This window comes from Alexandromys fortis, unplaced genomic scaffold (assembly GCF_014885135.2).
Source record: "Alexandromys fortis isolate MF-2015 unplaced genomic scaffold, M_Fortis_MF-2015_v1.1 scaffold_46, whole genome shotgun sequence".
NCBI lineage: Eukaryota > Metazoa > Chordata > Mammalia > Rodentia > Cricetidae > Alexandromys > Alexandromys fortis.
In genome coordinates, this window is record NW_026067919.1 from 6,473,135 (window position 1) to 6,495,251 (window position 22,117).

Genomic DNA, 22,117 nt, shown 5'->3' on the forward strand with positions numbered 1-22,117 from the left:
TAAAGGACCCTGATCTGCTTTGGGTATCTGTTGCATTTTTGTTTTAGTCATTAAAGCCAAAGCTGCTCTTGTATTTTAAGCACTGCAAATCAATTATTTGGAGCAGAAAGATTTCTGAAGCAAAAATTCTATTCACCTCTACTGAGAAGTGAATAGTCTATTATTTTATTGCACACTACATTCTTTCAGGTTTCCAAACTGTATGCTTACACATTCTGTGGCCATGTTGGCTACCGCCAGCTTCCACAATTCATATGAACATTGTCCATAACTTTCTTGTACAATTTGAGCATGAATGTGAGATCTCGCTTGTGGAAATTCAGACAGATAAGGAGTTTTCATGCACAAGGCACATCACCCTCAGCATTGGAACTCCCATGCTCAGGGCACATCACACTCAGCATTGGAGCTCCCATGGGCTGGGCACATCACACTGAACATGACTTTAAATTGTCACAATTATTGCACTGGTTTACATACCATTTCTAGTATATTTTTTCCAAGATTAAGACCTGATTGTTGCACATGTTAGGTACAAAATGTTTCTGACTTGAATTCTCATCACTCTAATTATTAGAGGTTATCTTTAAAAAACATTTTTGTTTTCTTATTGTTTCCTTCATTTGTTTTAATTTGGTGGTGGCTCATTGATTTGCTTTTATTTATTTCTAACTTAATGTCTTTTCTTTTGGTTTTCTTGCTGAAATTTTATAAAGAACTGCTTACACATATGTAACATATATTTTTGATTATGTATTGTAGTGCTGGTTTTCCTTTTGCTTTCTTTGAAGTTTACTTTGATTCCTTTATATATTTTTTATTTTATGTATGGTATTTTTGGCTGAATGTGCATATAAACCCCACATGAGCGCAGTGCCCACATGGAGGAACGTCATTGGTTAAAAAATAAAGAAACTGCCTTGGCCCATTTTATTGGTTAGAACATAGGTGAGTGGAGTAAACAGAACAGAATGCTGGGAGAAAGAGGAAGTGAGCTCAGACTCAACAGTTCTGCTCTCTGGAGCAGAGATGCCATGTTCCCCTCTCCCAGGCAGATGCAATAGCTCTGCTCTCTGAGGCAGTTGCACGCGATGAAGCAAGCCGCCAGGTCAGACATGCTGAATCTTTCCCAGTAAGACCAGTGCTACACAGTTTATTAGAAATGGGTTGATCAGGATATCAGAATTAGCCAGTAAGGGCTAGAGCTAATGGGCCAAGCAGTGTTTAAATGAATACAATTTGTGTGTTGTTATTTCGAGTAAAGCTAGCCAGTGGCGGGAGCTGGGTGGCGGAATGCAGCCTGCAGCTCCTACTACACCCACGGAGGCCAGAAAAAAAGCATCAGATCTCTTGGGACTGAGATTAGAGACAGTTGTGAGCCATCATGTAGGTGTTGGGAACTGAACATGGGTGATCTGGAAGAGCAGCAAATGTTCTCAACCTCTGAGACATCTCTCTATTCTAAACTTACTTTTTTGACACTAAGTTGTGCCTCGGTGTTAGCTAGGAATTCTGCTGGATTCATTTCAAAATAATTCAAAAGTTATTTCAAAAATAATTTTTCTTTTATGTGTTATTGGAAAAATTGTTTACTAACCTAAATTTATGGTGATCACTTCCTTCTATGTTTTTTTCCAGAATTTATTTATTTCTATTTCATACTTGAACATATAAGGTATCTGAGTTCCTTTGTGACTATAGGTAAGGATGCCGTGGATGCATTACTCATGCAGGTAGCCCACTTATGTGATCAGCTATCTGAATTTTGTATTGCTCCTGTCCACCCCGACATTAATTATAAACTGATTGGCCTATTACCTCAGGCTTCTTATTAACTCTTATAACTTATATTAGCCCATAATTCTTGTCTGTGTTAGCCACGTGGCTTGGTACCTTTTTCAGCAAAGCAGTCACATCTTGCTATCTTGCTTCCTTTGCGGCTGGGTCATGACTGCAGACTGAATCTTTCCTCTTCCAAGAACTCTCATTGCCCCACCTCTACCTCCTCCCCAGTTGCTCTGCCTATACTTCCTGCCTGGCTATTGGCCAATCAGCATTTATTTAATACACAAGTGACAGGTTATAGCTCATTGTCCCACAGCATACCTGGGTCATCACTGTATAGAACTTGAAAGATCGGTTTCCTTATTCAATAACGCCTTTGACATTCCAGTTTTCTGTCTAGTTTTATTTGAATTATATACATACATACTCACAGGGAAATTTTGTTAGTGGAGAGATACAGCTGAGAAAATCACCGATTTATATTGTTACTTCCACTTAGGAAAGTGACATTGTTGCCCATTTCTCCATTTATATAAATCATTTTTTAGATCCTTTATGACATTTTCCAAATTTTTCCAAAAAAGGATCTTATTTTTTGTTGGGTAATTTCACAGTGGTTGCCAATTTCTAACTACTATTTTAAATTATATTAACCATTTAAATATTTACCTGAGTGTTTATTTATAGATATAGGAAAAGCAGACATCTTAAATATTTACTACTTGGCAGGATTAGTGAGGTTCACTTTTAATGTAAGAGACTAAATTATTATAAAGATATTACTAATATTTAAAAATTACAAATCGGTGTCTTACAGTGTTTTCTTGCCTTCAACCGTAAGTAAACTACCTGAAGTTTTGAGAGCCGGTTCTGCTTGATTTGGGTCTCACTGAAAAGGAAAGCAGCTTGTTTCTCCATTATCTTATGGCAGAACAGTGATCATCCATCCATAGGAGGTATCAGTAGCCCTGCAGGGTCACAGTAGTCACTTGACGTTCTCCACCTCTGGATTTCGAGTCAGTGAATCATGCATCTCATTGCTAGATCCCAACAGAGTCTAGAGAATTCTCTTTAAAAGAAAACCTGGAGGTATGTGGTGAGGACCAGGCAGCTGGACCTAGAGCTGCAGAGATGGAGATAGGTCTAGTGATGCTCACTGTGAATGCCATATTAACAACTCAGTGGCCTGTGAGAGAACGCCAGCCAGGCTTAAAAATAATCATGGTGAGCTGGGCAGAGGTGGCATATGCCTTTAATCCCAGCACTCGGGAGGTAGAGGCCAGCCTGCTCTACAGCGTGAGTTCCAGGACAGCCAGTACTATTGCACAAAGAACCCTGTCTCAATAAACAAACAAACAAGTATACATGTGATTGCTGTAGGGTATGACTGAGAGACTGACTTGAGGGTGGTAAGAGGCCTTCTAAATGCCATCATGAGTCTTTTAGAGACTTGTTTTGAGAAGTAAGTGAATGGGACTTAACGCTCTCAAATGTTTACCTGATCTGGGTAGAAAACAGATAATGAGGAACAAGCATGGAGGCAGACAGCACAGAAGTGCCGTACCTGACTGGTGACCCCAGTGATGGAGAAGGAAGGAACTTACACTTTCTGCTTTTGTATAATGGGGGGGGGGGGCGAAAGGCAGGAGATCACAGAGGTTTCTGGTGCTCCAGACCTAAGCAACAGGAAGCTCACAGAAGTCACCAGAGGACGTGGCACTCTTGAGTGTAAGGAATTTTTTTTTTTAACAAGGTAGTTTATATGAAGAAACTAAACTGTCCTCTGAGTGTTGAGCAAAGAAAACCATAGAAGAAGTGTTGATTTTGTATATGGAAGCTGGTGTTTTTAATGGGTTGTTTTAATGGAGGGGTAGTGGTGAGGAGATATCTCTGTTGAGGTCTCTCTACAAGCATGAGGACCAGACTTTAGATTCTCACGTCCTGGGTAAAATCCAGATAGAGAAAATCCATCAGTACTGAGGAAAAGACTAGACCATGGGACCTCATTGGTGATCAGTAAACTAATTCCCAAGAGAGATCCTGGTTCAAAAAATAATATGGAGAAAGATTGAGGAAGGCATTTAGTTTTGAACTCTGGTCTGTACGTGAACACACACACACACACACACGGGCTGCAATATACTTTCTAGTGGGGGTCATTTATCTTGAAAGGATCTAAAATTAAACTACCTCTGTCTCTGTTATTGAAATCTGTATGGCAACACAGGGCTGGTATGGTTAATCTTTCTCTTTATTCCTGCCTCCATCTTGTCTCCAAAATAGTCATTTCAACTCTTACTATGTTTGTTTTTCCTGGAAATGCGGATGGATGCTCTTCCACAAAGGTGAACCTTCCCTCCCCCACCCAGATGCCTGTTGTGAGCAGCTGCAGCAGCAGCTCCATGTCAGGGACAACAAAAGGGCACTGCAGAGCCTCTGCACTGCAGGCTTCTCTGCAAAGGGATTCCTATGCAATAGGCTCACTTCTTCTCAAAATACCAGGAACAGATTTGCTCTGGTTACAACTTCCAGCAATCATTTATATAAAGATACATTTTTTTCCTTTTCAGTTTAAAGATGGTACTTTGGTTCTTCCTGCATAGGGGAGGATTGCGTCACATTATAAAGATCAGGTTTTCACAAGAGAAAATTACATCCCAGGTCCGAAATTTGGATTGAGTGATCTACAGTGCTGATGGTCTTGCAGGAAAATAAGGTGGCATATCAGAATATACATGTATATGTACATATCTATGTATACATATCAGAATATACATAGGTATGTATATATAATTTATTTGACCATCAACTATTAATTAAATACATCTGGTTTTGTGGTATTTGTTTTAGAAACAGTCTTGCTGTATAGCCAAGACTTGACTAAAATCCTTAATCTTCCTGTCTCAGTGTCATTACTGAGTTTATAGGTTTGGGTTCATAGCACCTGGTTTTATTAACTATATTTAAATGAGACTTCTCCCACTCCAAGATTAGTGGCTTACAGTGATGAAGGAGATAAGGTCGTCATTTGATTATTAAAGATTTGTTAACAATTCTTTTACAGTGTTTCTGATTGTCTATTTTTAAATGTTTCTTATTTTCTGTTCTTAAAATTCTTAAATCTAGGGCTTTTCTTATAAGTGTTTAGTTAGCTTTTATTTTAAGACAAAGAAGTCACTGGAAGAATTTCCTTTGATATTCCTGTTGAACATCACAGTTCAGTTTCTAAAATAGTGAGACTGAGCTATTTTGAGTCAGATTCATAAAAGTAGGTCCAATGTAGGAGTAGACAAGGCCTTGCAACACCTTCACTAATATCTCTGATAACTTTTCTGTTCTGAGTACTACGGTTACAGAAGAAACATCCCCTTTCAACCCTTTAAATTTTCTGAACCTCAGCTAGTTCAACTATTAAATTCAATTTGAAAAGAAATGTCACAGGGTAGTTCCTCGATAATATAAATAAAATGCATATGTAAGAACTATTGACATTTCTTAAGTTCAGTCAGAGAGATGCCTTGAAGGATATACAACGTCCCTGAAAAGGTTAAATTAAAAACAGTCCTCAGTAGTTTGTGCTGCACCAATGCCCTTACTTAGTGGCCAAGTACCTTACTTAGTTCTGGTGACTGAGAGGTCTGAGATAAAGATGACAGTAGGGGAGGGTGGGTGAGGGACTCCTTCCAGGAGACTACCAATGTCTTAGCATATATCCTGTGCAGAAAGAGAACACTAGACATCGTGAGGGCACTAATTACATTTCTAAGGACTCTACCCTCCCAACTTCATGACTTTTCAAAGGCCCCGCCTCTAAGGACCATCCCATGAAGATGCATTTATCAGCATTTGAAATTAGAGAGAATCTATACACAGAAGCACACACAGAAAGTGAACTTATATAGTTTTCTATTAGTTCACTTGTTGTAAAATAGTGCAAGAATCTGACTAAGTAACAAAGTAATTGTGTGGAACTGCAGGGGTCTCTAAAGAATAGAGACTTTACGGATTAGTGTTTATCTTAGGTTACAAATGGAGGTGGCTTTGTGTGTACAAACATGAATACATGCCCTTCTCCATTGAGATCTGTCACTCAGAGATGGCACAGACATTTTTGTGTGACCAGCTGGCCTGTAAAAACCTTCCAGGCAAGTTTTGGAATTCAGTGAATCAGGGTTCAGGGTGCTACTGATCAGAAATAGAGCTGAAGTCAATGGCAGTCACCCCTGATAAAATAAGCAGGTTTTTTTTTTTCCAAAACAAAATGCAGCTTTGATTTTATTTCATGACAGGCACTTATAATTACAGAGGAACATGTTAGAGTGAAATCAGAGACCCAGGAGACTTAATACTCTGCTACCTACTCCTTGCCTAATAGCATCATGGGAAGCAAATTAAGTTGGAAACTGATTACCACTGATTGCAAAGCTCTTTATATGTAATTTAAAAGATCCATAAAGAACAACCGGTGGTCTGGTTGCCAATATAAATTATCCTGCAACAGGAAATTTGAATGCTTTGATCCCTAAGCTGTAGATACACAATACTAAAATATTTTAGGAATCATTTGTTTTAATTAAAGAAAGTGGTTTCTATTTAATCAGTGAAAAGGAATTCTTCATATGCAGCCATGTGGCTCTTGATTAGAACTCATCCTTTGCCAGTTCCTTCATTGGGTAATGCAGGCCGAGAAAGGACTACACCCTCCTCAGAACGTTCGCAGAAAGACCAAATGACAGAAAGACAAAAGTGAAGAAAAGCATCTTGGAAAAATGTAAAGTTGCTTGTCTTCATCCTAAAATCTGAGGTTGTGCTCCATGACCTCATTTTCCATTGTGGCATTTCACAGTAAGGAATCTTATATTTAAGCAATTAAGAATGTTGGTTTCTTCTGCTTCCATGATGTCATCCAAGTTCACTGGTGCATATCTGAAAAACAAAACAAAACAAAACAAAAACTAAGAAAAGGTTGTCTTTAAAGACAGCGTCACAGTCCCTTCCTTAACTGTACACCTGAAGGTCTTTATATATGTCAAAAGCCACACAATATAAGACCACACTTACTGTTTCAAGGTCAACAGTCACTTTGTGATGACTGACACTACACAGCCTTTCCTTTCGAGGATATCTTGCCCAGGTTCTTTTTTTTCCAAGTCACCACCATGCTCCTCTGAATAACTTATTTTCTATGTCTCTAGAAAGACTGATATCTACAAATTCACCTGTTCAAGACACATTGTATACACCAAGGACAAAGCCACCCTCATGATCTTTTCTCCACTATTGTTCATTTCCTGCTCATTTTTTCTTAGAAAGAAGAGCTACTAATTGTTGTAGAATATTAGTTAAAGATATATTACATCTGTTTATGCTGTGGATCATTTGTTTAATGATGTAAATATGTGTCACATTATTTATGTTACATTTGTTTAACTCTGTGAAGCTGTATTACTGTGCCTGTCTAAAACACCTGATTGGCCAAATAAAGAACTGAACAGCCAATAGCAAGGCAAGGAAAGGATAGGCAGGGTTGGCTGCAGACAGAATAAATAGAAGGAAAGGAGAAGATAAGGAGTAAAAGAAAGAGCCAGTCACCCAGTCACATAGCCAGACATGGAATAAGAAGGAAAGAAAAGATATACAGAAATAGAGAAAGGTAACAGTTCAGGGGCTAAAGATAGGTGGGCTAATTTAAGAAAAGTTGACTAGGAACAAGCCAAGCTAAGATTGGTCATTTATAAGAATTAATTCTCTGTGTGTGATTTTTGTGGGCTGGGTGGAGAGCCCCTAAAAGAGCAAGGAGTAAAAAGAAACTCCAACTAATACTAAACATTCTAAAATATAACTAGACAATTGTCGACACAGAAAATGAAGAAATGTTCACGCAGTCAGAAATGTAAAAATTGTGGTCAAGAGTCCTAGGGCACAGATTTGTAACAAATCAAACTACCAAATCATGTTATACCTCTGTTTTGATCTTTAAAATCACACACACACACACACACACAAAATAAATCCAAGACTGCTGATTGGAATGTGTAGCCAATTGTGTCGTATCTAGCTTAGAATCTGAAAAATAGAAAGCACTTGATAAACGTAACTTCTCCTTTTTGTAGAGCAAAGGATGTAATTACCTCTAGGAGAGGTCTCATCTTATTTACTTCTAACAATTTTTTTGTGTTCATGTACTAATTATAAACTGAACTAATTATGATATAGCCTTGGGAAGTTTTCAGAGTAGGTCATTAAAGTTGTAATGAGAATTGTTCTGCAGATTTTTCTAGATAGAGAGCTGATAATGAATCCCCCAGAAACTTTTATATGATGTAACTTTCTTATTTGAAGCCAAGGAAAAGGATGAGAATACGACAGCTTTTCATCTGCCAAAGAATATAGGTGCTTCAAGTAATTAGTAGGCAGGACTCTATAATGTGCTAGGCCAGGACTTGACTGGCCTCATTTACAAAGGAGTAAAGGGCATCTCACAGGTAAAATCGTTGCTCAAAGATTCAGTGAGCAGTGCATGAGGGCATGTGTGTGTGTGCCTGTGAATTTAATCATGGGCCACTGAGAACATCTATGGTAAAAGAGCACATGATATAGGTTGGAAAGATTACTAAAGGTCTACAGTGAGACTAAGGTAAAGATGATTTTTACTGTAGCTTACACATACACACACATGCACGCATGCATGCACACACAGAGGGTTGGAGGGAGAGAAAGAGAGAAACACTTGAGACCTGTTGCCTTAAACTAAATGGAGAAAATGACTTTGGCACCAGGTGTGCGTGTTTCTATTGCATTATATATTGCATTGTTGGACCACCACGTCAATCATTTCCTCCCTGGATCAAGCTAAGTTTTAATAGACAAAAATTGGAAGAAAGAATACATCTTCTTGAACATGTTCATACTAAGTTTTCCTATTTCCCCCTAAATTATGCAATATAACTATTTATGTAACACTATGTAGTTCATATGCAGGTCCTATACTGTTTATAGAAGAGACTTGAGGACACCCATATTGTAGTGTTAACAAAGAGTTCCAGAGCCAGTGTTATACTGACAGTGAAGAAAAACTATAAATCTAAATGTTTATGTCAACATACAAGCGTGGGCCATGTGGAATGTTTGGCCAATACTGCTCCCAAATTACCTGTTTGTTCTTACTTCTGTAGCCTGTATTCAGACTGGCTTTCTATCTGAGGAAAATACTTTTTATCGATGTTCTGTTGACCAGGGTCTTCAACCAATAGAAAGCACTAAATCTGAATGCTTGGTCTCTCCAATTCATTTTCTGTGTTTGTGGTTCATCTCCTCTAGCAGCTAGTAAAGAGACACCTCCGTTTTGGCAGATTTGCTTGCTTACAAGTACTCTCTCATTCTGATTCATTCTCTCTCTCTCTCTCTCTCTCTCTCTCTCTCTCTCTCTCTCTCTCTCTCTCTCTCCTTTTTTTTTCAAGTCACCACCATGCTCTCTCTCTCTCTCTCTCTCTCTCTCCCCTTCATCAACCTTTTATATTAGATAAAAGCAACTTAATTCTACGCTAATTTTTCACTCTCTACTGAGTTTCTTACCATTATTCACCTGTGCCAAAGGCTTTATTGCATTTTCTTGAGTCAACAGTGTTCCTGTATTCAACTACAAATGCAGGTTGATTAGCATGTTTAATTTTAATTGATTATATATTTTGAGAGGTTGGACTATTTTAACATATTAAGTTCGAAGATTTATTGAATATCATGTCTGTTTTACTTTTAGCAATTTCAAACTCTTAAATTACGGCATGAAGTGACAATGAGTATATCATTAAATTGTAGTTTTATTTTTTGTTATATATACAATAAGTATGTGACATTAGGTCATCGCTTTCTAAAAGTAGTTAATAGAACACCAAGCTAAAGAATATATTTAATGCTTAGGGATGGTCAAGAGCTTTAAGAAATGGTGAAACACAGCCCCAGGTGTTGGTTCAACTTGGACATTAATGTGACTTTGTACACATGATTTCCTTGTATCCTGTGAGTTTCTCTTTACCCAGCATCCTCCAGATGAAATGGTTGTAGAGATGCCTCCTTTTCATCATCAGCCGCCTTGAGAGTTCCTTCATCTCACTTGAGTAAAGCACTTAGCACCTAGATGCTTGATGTCGGCCTGCAGGGAAATTGGTCCTTACTTTAGCTGTTGTGCTAGAAGATGAAGTACTTTCTGAAAGCACTTTCCGGCCAATGGATTCTAAGACAAACACAAAAGGGAGCATCAGGTGTTACCCTTTATGCTTAATATTAATATAAAGTAATCACAGGCAATTTTAGTGATTTCAAGTCATAACTCATCCTCAGCACTTTCGTTTTAGCTTGCCAGCAGTCCAGTTAAGTACTGCAGTGGTGTAAAGGAGAAATGTCTCCCACAGGCTTGAGCAGGTGAATACTTTGTTTCTAGTTGCTGGCAGTGTTTGTTGAGGTCTCGGAAGTGTGGCTTTGTTGGAGGAAGAACATCACTGGTGGCTGACTTTGTGCTTGTTCAAGATGTGAGTCCTCAGCTACCTGCTCCAGCTGCCACACTCCTGCTCTGCCACCATGAACTCTTACCCTCTGGGACTGTAAGCTAAATCTAACTCTTTCTTCCTTAAGCTACTCTGGTCATGGTGTATATCCCAGTAATAGTAAGGCAACTAATTAAATATCCTTCTGAAATCCACTTAGCTGGCCCTACTCACTGTGTGGGTTGTGCTATTTCTCGATAGATAGATAGATAGATAGATAGATAGATAGATAGATAGATAGATAGATGATAGATAGATAGATAGATAGATAGATAGATAGATAGATAGATAGATAGATGTGTGTGTGTCTGTGTTTTGTGGGTGTGTCTGTATGTATGTCTGTGTTTCTATGTTGTGTTTGTGTCTGTACCTGTGTCTGTGTTTCTGTGTGTGTCTGTGTCCGTGTCTGTTTCTGTGTGTGCGTTTGTGTATGTCTGTATGTATATGTGTAAGTGTGAGTGTAAATGTGTATGTGTTTGTGTGTGATTTGCCCATGTTGTAAAGACATTCAGATTCAGAACAGTATTTTTCATTGTCTTGTCTATTCCAAGTCAGTAGCTTTGATATCATCGCCCCCTTTTACCTTTGACTTTGAGGTGAAGGTGGAGGAAGAGATGGGATTGGGCTGCAGATGGTTAGATCACACTGGCCTCTCTACAAAGGAATGTTTCCTCAGAGTGATTTGGAAAAGTCTGGCACTGGATGTGGCATATAAATTTAGGAATGTCTTTGATTTTTAAGAGAAATCATAAAATCTCAGACAGAGCCCTAAATTTGGAAAGAACACATGGGTTGTGGACCCTGTTCTACTACTTGCGCCCCTTTCTGTACTATCTAGATCCCCGTTTTCAAATCTTTCTCCTCTATACAAAGTGTCAATTAGAGAGGTGCTTTTGATGATTTCTTTTCCAGAACATATATACATTGGGTATAAAATCACATATGCATCTGATTTAATTAGGAGGGTTTGGTTTTGTCTACGTGTATATACAAGTATGTCTGTGCACCATATAATATTGGGTATTCCATTTATAGAAAGTCTGATGAAAATAGCCCTGTTTGATATAATCAGCACATTAAAGAACCTAAATTATATTCCAAACCTAAACTGTCTTCCACATCATGTGTGGCTTCACCAAAAAACATATTTTTAAACTGGAAATACACAAATATTGCCTGTGGGTAAAGTTCTTGCCCCACTAACCTCACACCCTGACTTCAGATTTCCAGGACATACAGAAAAGTGTAACACAGCAGTATGCCAAGTTTTAATCTCAGCATTCTTAGTGGGAGATGGAGAATCCCGTGAAGCTCAGGTTTGCCCAACCTAAAGCAGACAGCATGTGGAAGTTTTTCTGAGGCAGAGCAGCCAACCATGGGCTACTCTCCAACGCCCTAGGCCTACCTCCTCCTTGTAACCTCTCCCCAGGCACAGGAAGGATTATCATATAATTTTCATTTGAGAGTTTCCTCTTTACTTGCTTCATATCTCCAAGTAACACATGGCATTTGTGTCTTGGTTTGTCTAGTCTAGAGTACCTACTTTCTCAGTAAGTCATTTACCCCTGTCTCTTCCATCTTTTCCCTACTTCGGTAATTATTCTTAGTTTCCAAGTTTGTCTTAACAACATTTTAGTGTGAAAAATAACATGATCAAGAAATGGAGCTTTGTACAAAACCAATATTGGTCTAGTCATACAGCTATCTGGGTTCTTCCTAACAGGTTTTCAAACTCTTAATTATTATGTTTAACTGAGCATCCATTTAAGCTTAAGAGCCTGCGCCATACTTTTTTTTTTTTTTAAGGCCAGGATTTGCTTTAAACTCAGTTTAATCTTGGCTACATGAGGGGCTGTAATATGAAATCATTCTCCATTCAGGCCAAAGCTTTCTCTTGCTGACGAATGTCATACATAATGAAAGATTGCATCCCTTTTTCCTCAGCAGTGAATCATTTATCACCCAAGGGAGATCTAGTCCTGTCGATTCTGATCAAAGTTGCCCACTTCCTCTAGCCTTCAGATATGCTGGTCCTTGTCAGCTCATTGGACAATATCCTAGGAGAAATGGGAAATCGTGCTGTAGAACTGGGGCTCTGTAACTGTAGAGGCTTCTAAGATGGTGTTAGAAAACAATTTACATTTTCTGTAGAACTCTTTCTATGATCTGGACATGTAAACTAGAAAAGTCTTTACTTTTTTTCCTGCTTTAATTAAATCAGAAGGCTCTGTGGCTTTTCACAGCATGCTCTGTGATGTTCTCAAATGGATTTGTTGACACTGTGTGGCTACTTGGCCCCCTTTCTCAGGGAGACACTAATTATTATCACTTCTTTTAAAACAGGCTCTGGGTGGTTTATCAGCTCCTTTGTTAATGAACTGTCCTCCTTTATTATGCAAATCATAAGGACACCCTTAAAATAAGAATTATCTCTCAGATTTATTCATTTTTTTTTTCCTGATTCTTCCTTATCAAGCTCTATAGTGTCTTGCTTCAGGGAATCACCCATGCAGCACAGATAGAAAACAAGATGACTTCCTTGATCTCTCTCCCCATCTCAGGCCTCAACACTGAATTCCAGAAAGGACACCATAGCTCCTCACATGGGTCTCTTCTTCTGTCTGATCATTGATTGTTGGCAATCATTGCCCTGTGAGACATGCTTGCACACACCGCTTTTTTTATTTTTTATTTTATTTATTTTTCTTTTCTTTTAATTAAAAATTTCCACCTCTTCCTCTCCTCCCATTTCCCTCCCCCTCCCCCATGATACATATTCTTTTATGTGAATTTATATATGGTTATATATGTTTTTTTTATTGAGAAAAAGAAAAAAGTTTCTGCCTCCTCATTTAAGAGCACCTGGGTATTAAAAACGGCCAAAGTAAAGTGAGCTGAAGAATGAAGCAGGAAGACATCCCTTTTGACCTTCCATCCCAGTGCGGCTGCTACCCTGGATCTCTTCCAGTTTATTTTGATGCTATTCAAAGTATGTTGGTGATCCGGTCAAGACGGACACCTGCACTCTAGCAACTGCAAGGAGCATTACTTCAGTTGAATATCACCTCTTGGTAAAGAAGCCTGTCAGTGCTCAGACAATTGAAGAGGCAGCACTGGATTTGTAGCTGGACTGTGTGAGTTCACTGCATGCATTAAGTAGTTTATACAAGGATGCATAAGGAAGAGCAAACCAACATTGCGACGGTGCGGAAACATATCACAATTCTGACGTAATAGTTACGGTAACAATGATATACCTTAGCTTAAATCTAGGTGATTCTGTTAATTTTCTCTGGGTGATTTTTCTCCTGTGTAAGTTTTCCTGAGTTAGCAAATAAACCTCAATAAGCAAAGTTAGGCTGGGACTTCATGGAAACGATGAATAAAATTTTATTTTATACCCCACATATTGCATTGTAATACACTCAAAAGTAATCCTGTTTATCTAAAATACAAATTAAATCAGTATTTTGTTTTTATTTTAAATGGATACCCTGTGTCTAGGGGAATTCAAATTGTGGCCTTGACTGATCTCTGGATATCAGTTCTGCACCTTCTTATCTATATTGGTCAGAATTGTGCCTCTCCCCTAAACCTCATTTGCTCCTAATAATAGAACCTGAAAGTAGAGGGTCATTAGGAGACCACCAAGGTCAAAGACCATCATAAGAGTAATCTTATTCATGTAGGAATATAGCTTTAGGAGTGAAATCCAGATTACAAGGGGGAGTATCTACAATTCACAGAGAGACCCCACCAAATTCCACCAGGCTAGTAGGCTGATCTTAGGTACATTTTTTTTTATTATCATTTCAAATGTGATAAAAAAAATCAAAGCTAAAGTGGAAAGTGTGGGTTAGTTAGCCTATCTTTGTACTAAATCATACATTATCCTAAATTGTCTGATGCCCTCATTCTACATTAAAAGTTTTAGTTTTGTAACTGAAGTATTAAGGGAAAAGTGAAAGTTAAGAACAAATAGTGTCAGACAACAATATCAAAGATTAAATGTAGCTGGGCGGTGGCGCACGCCTTAAATCCCAGCACTCGGGAGGCAGAGCTAGAGCCTCTCTGTGAGTTCGAGGCCAGCCTGGTCTACAAGAGCTAGTTCCAGGACAGGCTCAAAGCTACAGAGAAACACTGTTTCAACAAACAACAACAACAACAACAACAAAAAAGACTAAATCTTCATTAAGACTAATGTAACCATACCTCAGCAACGACTCTCTCAGAAAGACTGCCATATTCACAGGGGGAATGACAGCATCTGGATAAGTGGCCACTGGTTTGCTGGCAGTGACAGCAAATGTTGTACCTGGCCCAGTAGCTGCTATACACGCTGTCTGGTGGAGAAGACCTCAGGGTTTCATAATCACTCATCTTCTATCGTGTTTCTTCAGTTTTCCTTTCTGATGTCACTATTTCCTTTGTCTCTTGGTGACTGGATGTATTCTATTTCCTGCTTCCAAGTAGAAGACAAAAACTAGCACATGAAATCCTAGCTATGTTACGGTTAAGGAATTAGTTTTAATATCCCAATTTTGCAAAAAAATGATAAATTATAAAACAAGTCTTAGGTTTTTGTTGTTGTTATTGTTGCTTTTTTAGATTTTGGATACAATTTTATTAGAAATATCAATGATCTTAGAAGAGACTTTTTCATCAGCCATGGCCATGATAAGATGTTGGAAAGCCTGTAAATTGATAAGGTATTGCAGGAACTTGGTGGTAAATCTCGGCATTATAGAAGGTAGCTGCTATACTGAAATTTACACAAATCCAGCCCTAAATTCTTCCTTTTATAGTCAAAAGTGTTGTAGAAAGTCTGTACCGATAGCTAATCAGTAGATAACATTAATGCCAAGTAGTTAACTTACAGATCTTGCTGTCTTAATTAGTATTCATTTTAAAATAAGACCGCTTAATTAAATTCTCAGTTCAGCTAAAGAAAGCTTACACTTTAATCAATGTCACAATACTCTCCATGGTCAAACCTTCATTCTAGTTTCTGCTGAAGACTGGCTGGGGACATGAATTTGTTCTAAACCCATTAATGATTTTTAGCCAATGACTCTAGGCTGGATATCCATAGCGAAAAAAAATTTCTGGTCCACCCATCACATTTATCATTTAGAACAAGCAGATTTTGGAATTGTGACTTCTCCATATATTCCTCATTTATGCTGGGCCATTCACCTCACATTACTTGAATCAATCTTTTGTTTGTGTTTGGTCGGTTAATTGGTTTTAACTTTAGATTTTGTTTTTAAATCTAGTTAGTCCGCCATTAAGAAGTGTCATCAACATTGGATGCCCAGTCCTAAGTTCCTGGAAGACCACCTTTCTGCTCTGTTTCTGAATTCAACTTTTTAAGTTAAATGAATGAGCCATATTGGATAGGATTCAGCTGTTTGCTCTTAGCTGATTCCATCCAATACAATGTACTTCAGTGATGTATACAGTTACACAATATTTATCTGTAACGTCCCAAAGGATAAAGCAAATTCTTTCACTATGGTTTAAAGTATTTGTACTAGCTGGTTTTATGTCAATTTGATACAAGCCAGAGTAATCAGAACAGAAGAAGCCTTATTTGAGAAAATGCTTTTGTAAGATTCATCTGTAAGGTATACCAGGCTTTCTTGGACCACAAGCCCCAAATCAGGACACAGAGATTTATTATTAGTTATCAATGCTTGGACTTAGCTTAGGCTTGTTTCTAGTTAGTTTTTTTTTCCAATCCATTTCTATTAATCTATGTGTTGCCCCAAGGCTTGCTATTTCATCTAAGATTGACTGTCCATCCTGCTTCCTCCTTGTCTGGCTAGCTGGCTTCCAACTGGAGAGCTGGCTTTCCTGTTCTCTCTGCCCACCAGTACTGCTGTAGAAGGCAGAGGCAGACAGACCTCTGTGAGATCAAAACTAACTTGGTCTACAAAGAAAGTTCCAGGACAGCCAAGAATGTTACACAGAGAAACTCTCTATTGAAATAAACACACACACACACACACACACACACACACACACACACACACACGAAGACTAAGTTAAACATCAGGATAGAAACCGATGTTTTTACTAATTGTGATGTGAATGAGGAAGATGGGTTGTGGAGACCATGTGCTGGATAGACCATCTGTGAATGTAATTAAGTCATATGTGAGCAAGAAGACAGAGAACATTGAGAGAGTAAGCCAAGTGAGCAGTAACACCTTCCACTAAATAATGAGAAAATTAAGGATGAAGAAAAAGTCAAAATGTATTTCACATAACTGATATTTTATGTTAAATTAAACTATTCTATCAAGATGTTGAAAGTAAAAGTCTGGAAACATTAGATACCTTTTAATGACACCTGTGGATTATTCAGCTTTATCCACAATAATTTACAAAAATCATTGACTCAAACAAGTAAACTGTTGCAGGAGAACTATAAGAAAGAGGTGAAATGATGTTAGTACTTGGGTTGTTGGCTGCAAGAATTTCATTAAGCCAAGCAAAGATGACAGCTCCCGATGAACATAAACACATGGCCAAACTGCTTTTTTATCAATTAAATATGTTCTATGATAAGTTTATATATATACTGCATTCTGGTTATTTCTACCCACTACTCTTTTTTATCTCCCTCCCACACCTGTTATCCACCCTCCAACCTCCAAAACATTCATGTGCCTCTTTGCTTTATGACCTATGGATTATTATCGGGACCAGTTCTGAGACCATAGATTTGAATCTAATCATTAGAGCCAAATGGCGCACCTTTGGTTATAGAATTGAAACTGGTTACTGCTACTCCTCATGAGAGTATTGATAGCCAATAGTTCATCAGGGAGGGAGCGGCTTGGAGATCCCTTCCCTGATCCATTATTGGCTGTTGCCAGAGCCAGTCTTGTTCTGGCCCAATGAAGGGAGTTGCATCTGCTCTGAGATCACTTTGAATTGTCTGTGTCATGCTCTGATGTCAGTACTCAACTACACTTCTCCCTATCTTCGTGTTCTCATTCTTTCTGCTCCTGTTTCTGAATTGTTCCTTGAGACTTAGCATGTTATCCATATCCCATTTAGGACTGAACACTGTACCATCACGTATTCCTTGGCCCCTTCAATGAATAGGAATCGCTACACTCATTGCAATTCACTGTCCTGCCTATATGGTCAAGAGACATTGAACGTGTACCAACTGGACTATTTAAAAGTCTTTCCTTTCGGATCCTTCCACATGCAGTTTTGATATACTGATCATTTCTGTTTCACTGTGCCACACAAAGCAAGTACTGAACTCTAGCCAAAGATAATGGCTGGTATCCATGACTCTTCCTTTGGCTACTGATTATTATTTTTTTCCCCTAGAAGCAGCCACTGGGTTTTGCCTCAGGGGTAATGAAAAGAAGAGAAAACTGATCCATAAGGATGCCACTTATTTCAGATCAAATGGACATGTGGGAAGGAGAATAACGCAAATCTGAGAAGACATGAGGAAGAACAGTCATGTCCATTTGAAGTTAATCAGTCTTGCCCTCTGGGAACATGAGTGTAACGTGGTAGCTAGGCTCACTATTGGCTAGACTGGCAGCCAGGACTGCGGATTCCCCATCCCTCTCCTCACTCCGTGTCCACCATTGTCAGTGGAACAATCATAGTTCCTGCCCTACTTGGCTTCAAGTGTCACCTCGTGTTCCTCCTGCTTCTGACTTTTTGTACTGGGAAATAAAGCACACTGGGACTTTATTTAAAGACACAACCCCTTCGGCTCAAAGTATACACAAGGAATTTGAGGCTAATTTTGCCTACAGGAAAATGTCTCAGCTCTTGCAAACCAACTTTGTCTTGTGGTTATTTCATAGTTGGTAATAATTCTTTCATTTTCTTCATGAAACCTTTCGTCAGCCCTTGCTGTTTCCTGCCTGAGTTTGCAGAATCAAAACTTGCTTGTGAAAGGACAGAACAATATTGTGTTTTTTTTTAATATTGTGGCTATGATGCAGGTTTCTAAAAGACAAAGGAATGCAGAGAATAGGTGAACAGAGTGACTTTCAGATAAAAGCAGAGAGCAAAGTAAACAGATTCTTAAGCCAGCTAAGACAAGATTTGTACTTTTTTTTTAAAGAAAGCCACATTTACCGTTAAACATTATGCATGCACTCTTCTATGCCATTCATTACGCCACACATAAGATGAAATCAATATTCTGGGGATAAATCTCCCTCTTGTACTTTACACTGTGTTTTCCAAAAAGAAAACAGTAACTCTTGCCATCTTTCAAACTAACTGAAACAGAAGCAAACCGCACAGTATTGTCAGTTATCACCCCAAGAGAAGGGCCATCGGACTCACTCGTGCGATAGAAATGCGTTTGAAGACATGCTCCCCCCACCTCCCACGCTTTAATACAGTTACAGAACCAAGTCATCAGCAGTCTGTGGTAATAGTCCATCTTCATGTTTGGCTAAGTCTGAATGTAGCAAGGTAAAGTATGTGTGATTTTTAAATGAGAAATTTATGTGTTGTTTTTCAAACCCTCGAACCAATTAGCAGTGGCTTGCTCATCTCTCCCAACAGAGCAGCGCTTGCTGCATGGCTGCGTAAGTGGCTGTTTTGAGGCAAGTGCTGGGCTCCCTAGCATGAACAAGGCTGCTACACCACCATCAAGCTCTATTATCTGAAGCCTGCAGGTGTGAAGACACCTGGAAAAGACTCACTTTACAATTTTCCTAATCCCCCACTCCCAGGCCTAACACTCTAAGGTGGGCTCTGAATGATGGTCAAGCCATATACGGTTGGAAAAATTTCACACTTCTGTCTTTATTTTGTTTTCCACACACAAATGGAATAATATGTTTTAAGTAACAAGGAACCTGTAAAAAGCAAAGCAAACAAACAAGCAAGCAAACAAACAAAACATAAACAGTATTTCCATTGAAAAGCTCCCTCTCCTCCTCCCGGGATGGTGTTTTCACATGAAATAAACATAGGAGCAGTTAAAGGGTACTTAAGACCTGCATGGACTAGAAATGACACCTTTAGAAAGTGTATGTGCCTGATCACACGTGCAGGGCATGATTCACAGTCACGGAGAATGAGGACCGAAGCTCCGCTCCGTGGCATGGAGAGTTCTAGATGAGGATGAAGAGCAGCATCAGGGCAGCTCTCAGGAAACAGAACCTTATCTCATTTGTCACAAATATGTTTCTGCCCTAAGTATCCTCTGGCCGAATGTTTACCATTAGAAAACCTATTTCGCCTATTTTATTTCACGCACAATAGGTATTTTGTTTTTAAAGAGGTGAAGACAAGGATTTGCACAAATAAATTCGTAGGCAACTGTGATTTCTGTGCTATCTGTACACACATAGTAGGAGTCTTTGTTCTTAGACTATGAGGGGACAATCACCAAATATATCTGGAGGTGCCGTGTTTTAAAAAGGTGTTGAAGAGAGCCTGGCATTCCAACTTAGCTCAAAATGAAAGGTAGAAAATGGCCTGTGGGCCTTCAGTGTTGCGACCCCTGTTACAGTAAGCCTCACCTAATACTTCCTCACTCATACTCAGGAAGCAAAGACTACTCCATGTGAAGAACTCACAGCCCTTCTTGCTAGGGCCTGTGGGACCATCTCTTTGAATACTTGTGTCAATTTCGTAGATTTCTAACAAGCAGATGGTTGTTTTTCAAACCTGAGTTTCATGTCAGCAGCCCATTTTTTTCCCTCTGTAAGTAGGAGAGAATTCCTCAGGTGACAATGGTGATTTCTCTGCTTTGTTCAAGTATGACGGATTAAGGCCTCACCAAGACCAGCAAATACTACCTTCCCACGTAAAGAGACTCTACCCAGGCCGTGTGTGGGGCCTTAGTTACATTTGTAGTTTGAACCGGCTGTAGACGTGTTGCAGTTGTCCGAGCTGGTCAAGCAGACATAATTGATTGAGCCAAGCATAGCAAGTAGGACTCAGGGATTGGATGTGCCTCGTTACTAAAGCTTCCAGAGTGTGCCTAGTTCAGCAATGTACGCTCTCAAGACAGTTGCCTTTGTATATGTTTTCTAAATATAAAGGAGCAAACAGGAAGACGTAGGTGACCCTTAGACCCTGCCAGGTGCTATGTTGATATTTCTGACAAGGAAGTGACTGACAGAAAGGGGACCAGATTCAAAAAAGTGAAATGAGCAAAGAAGAAAACCAAGAAAGTACAAGGAAACAATACAGAAAACCTAAATCTGTAACTGATGTATAATGCTATAAAATGTGTGCTGTAAGAAACTCGAGGCTTGCAAAATGGGTCTGAATGCATTTAGATCCCAGGGTACTGAATAACACAGTGTGCACCTGGTGCCAGCCGTATAGGATAACCACCATCCACACTGTTGAGAGAGGCATCTGAGATGTTGGTGCATTTGTTCTTTGAGTGTGGCATTTACAGCTATAACTGTAAATCTGTGTTCCTCTGGGTGTTTTTGTGTATTTGTTTGTATTGAGCAAAATTGGAATCTAGAATCTGCCCATGGCTGTTGGAAACAGGCTGAGTCAAATTCGGAAGGCCAAGTAGACTGTTCTCCCCTCACTGTCAATGTTAAGTCTGCTTGATGACGTCTCAAGTCTTTCTCAACCACATGCATACATTTGTCATTTATCCCCTTTTCTCAGGTGCAAGGAAGGCTACCAAGGAGTCCGTTGTGATCAATTTCTGCCGAAAACAGACTCCATCTTGTCGGATCCAAGTAGGTCAAACCTTTTTCTTCTCTGTAATGGGATGTTATAGGTGGTCTTGCCTGAGTGAAGGTCTCAATCCCGCTGAAGGTTATGTTTCACTTCTGTGTCTCTAAACCCCGCTATTAGAAAGTGGGGAGGTGTCCATGCTCAAAGCACAACCGTGATTAACTCAGTCTAGTTCCTCTCCCATGTGAGACTTAGCCTTTACCTTAAAGCCAGCCTGCAGCTCTGCTGAGAACCAACTGCAGGCAACTGCCTGTCGTAGGACCCAGGCTGGCTCCTAATATCACTCCGTTGCACAAAGAAGGCTATAGAGAAAAAAGCTCATCATTTCTCTAAAGAATGTTATGAAACTGCATTTTCATATTGCTTCTGAGAATTTGTCTGGTAATTTGTGATAATGGTGAACTTATTAACATTTACCTTACTGAAAGAAGAAAATATGTGTAATGAAATTACTTAAGATGTTTTGAAACAAACTGCAAAAACTCAGCTCCTGTCTGACCACACTATTTTCATATCAGGGATTATAATACTAACAAAATTATTATTTTGAATCCATGAAAGAAGAACAAATTTTTATAACCTCAAGTACTGTTGGTTATTAGATTCAGTTGGTATATGAATTTAAAGGTAAATTTCTTTGTGAAAATGACCAGTTTGGGCTAAAAGTAAAGATTTTACTTCGGCTGTGGTGATTATTTTGCTCTTTCCACGGCTGTTACAATTGAATCATCACTAAAGAAAGATTTTGATGGACTCAAAAATTTAGTTCAATGAGGATAATAGCATGCCTTTCTAAACTGTAATAACAATATTATGGTTTTATATATCTAACACGAATCATGGGGATTTTAGAAAGGATTTTATATTGACTATAGCTAGCTTCTCAGTCCACCTGTGTTTTAGAACACAAAGAACATGTCTGGCTGTCTTCAATATCTTTTTGCATTGTATGTATCAACTTGTCCCATAAATTTCTAGCCAAATTGTCTGGCTAAATGGAAACTTATTTAAAGAAAGGGTGTTGTTCCTTTAATTTCACTTAAATGTGTTTTATCTCGGGAAGGAATTCACCTTGT

The 22,117-nt window shown here is 38.8% G+C and overlaps 1 protein-coding gene across 7 annotated transcripts in view; it reads left to right on the top strand.

Moving 5' to 3' along the window:
* The window catches only part of Nrg3 (neuregulin 3), a 942,917-nt gene that overhangs the window by 716,864 nt on the left and 203,936 nt on the right, over positions 1-22,117 (top strand). For all 7 annotated transcript variants that reach the window (XM_050140557.1, XM_050140554.1, XM_050140558.1 and 4 more), the window contains exon 3: positions 20,970-21,043. In XM_050140557.1, coding sequence (XP_049996514.1) covers positions 20,970-21,043 — 74 coding nt within the window. The remainder of the gene's footprint in view (positions 1-20,969; positions 21,044-22,117) is intronic.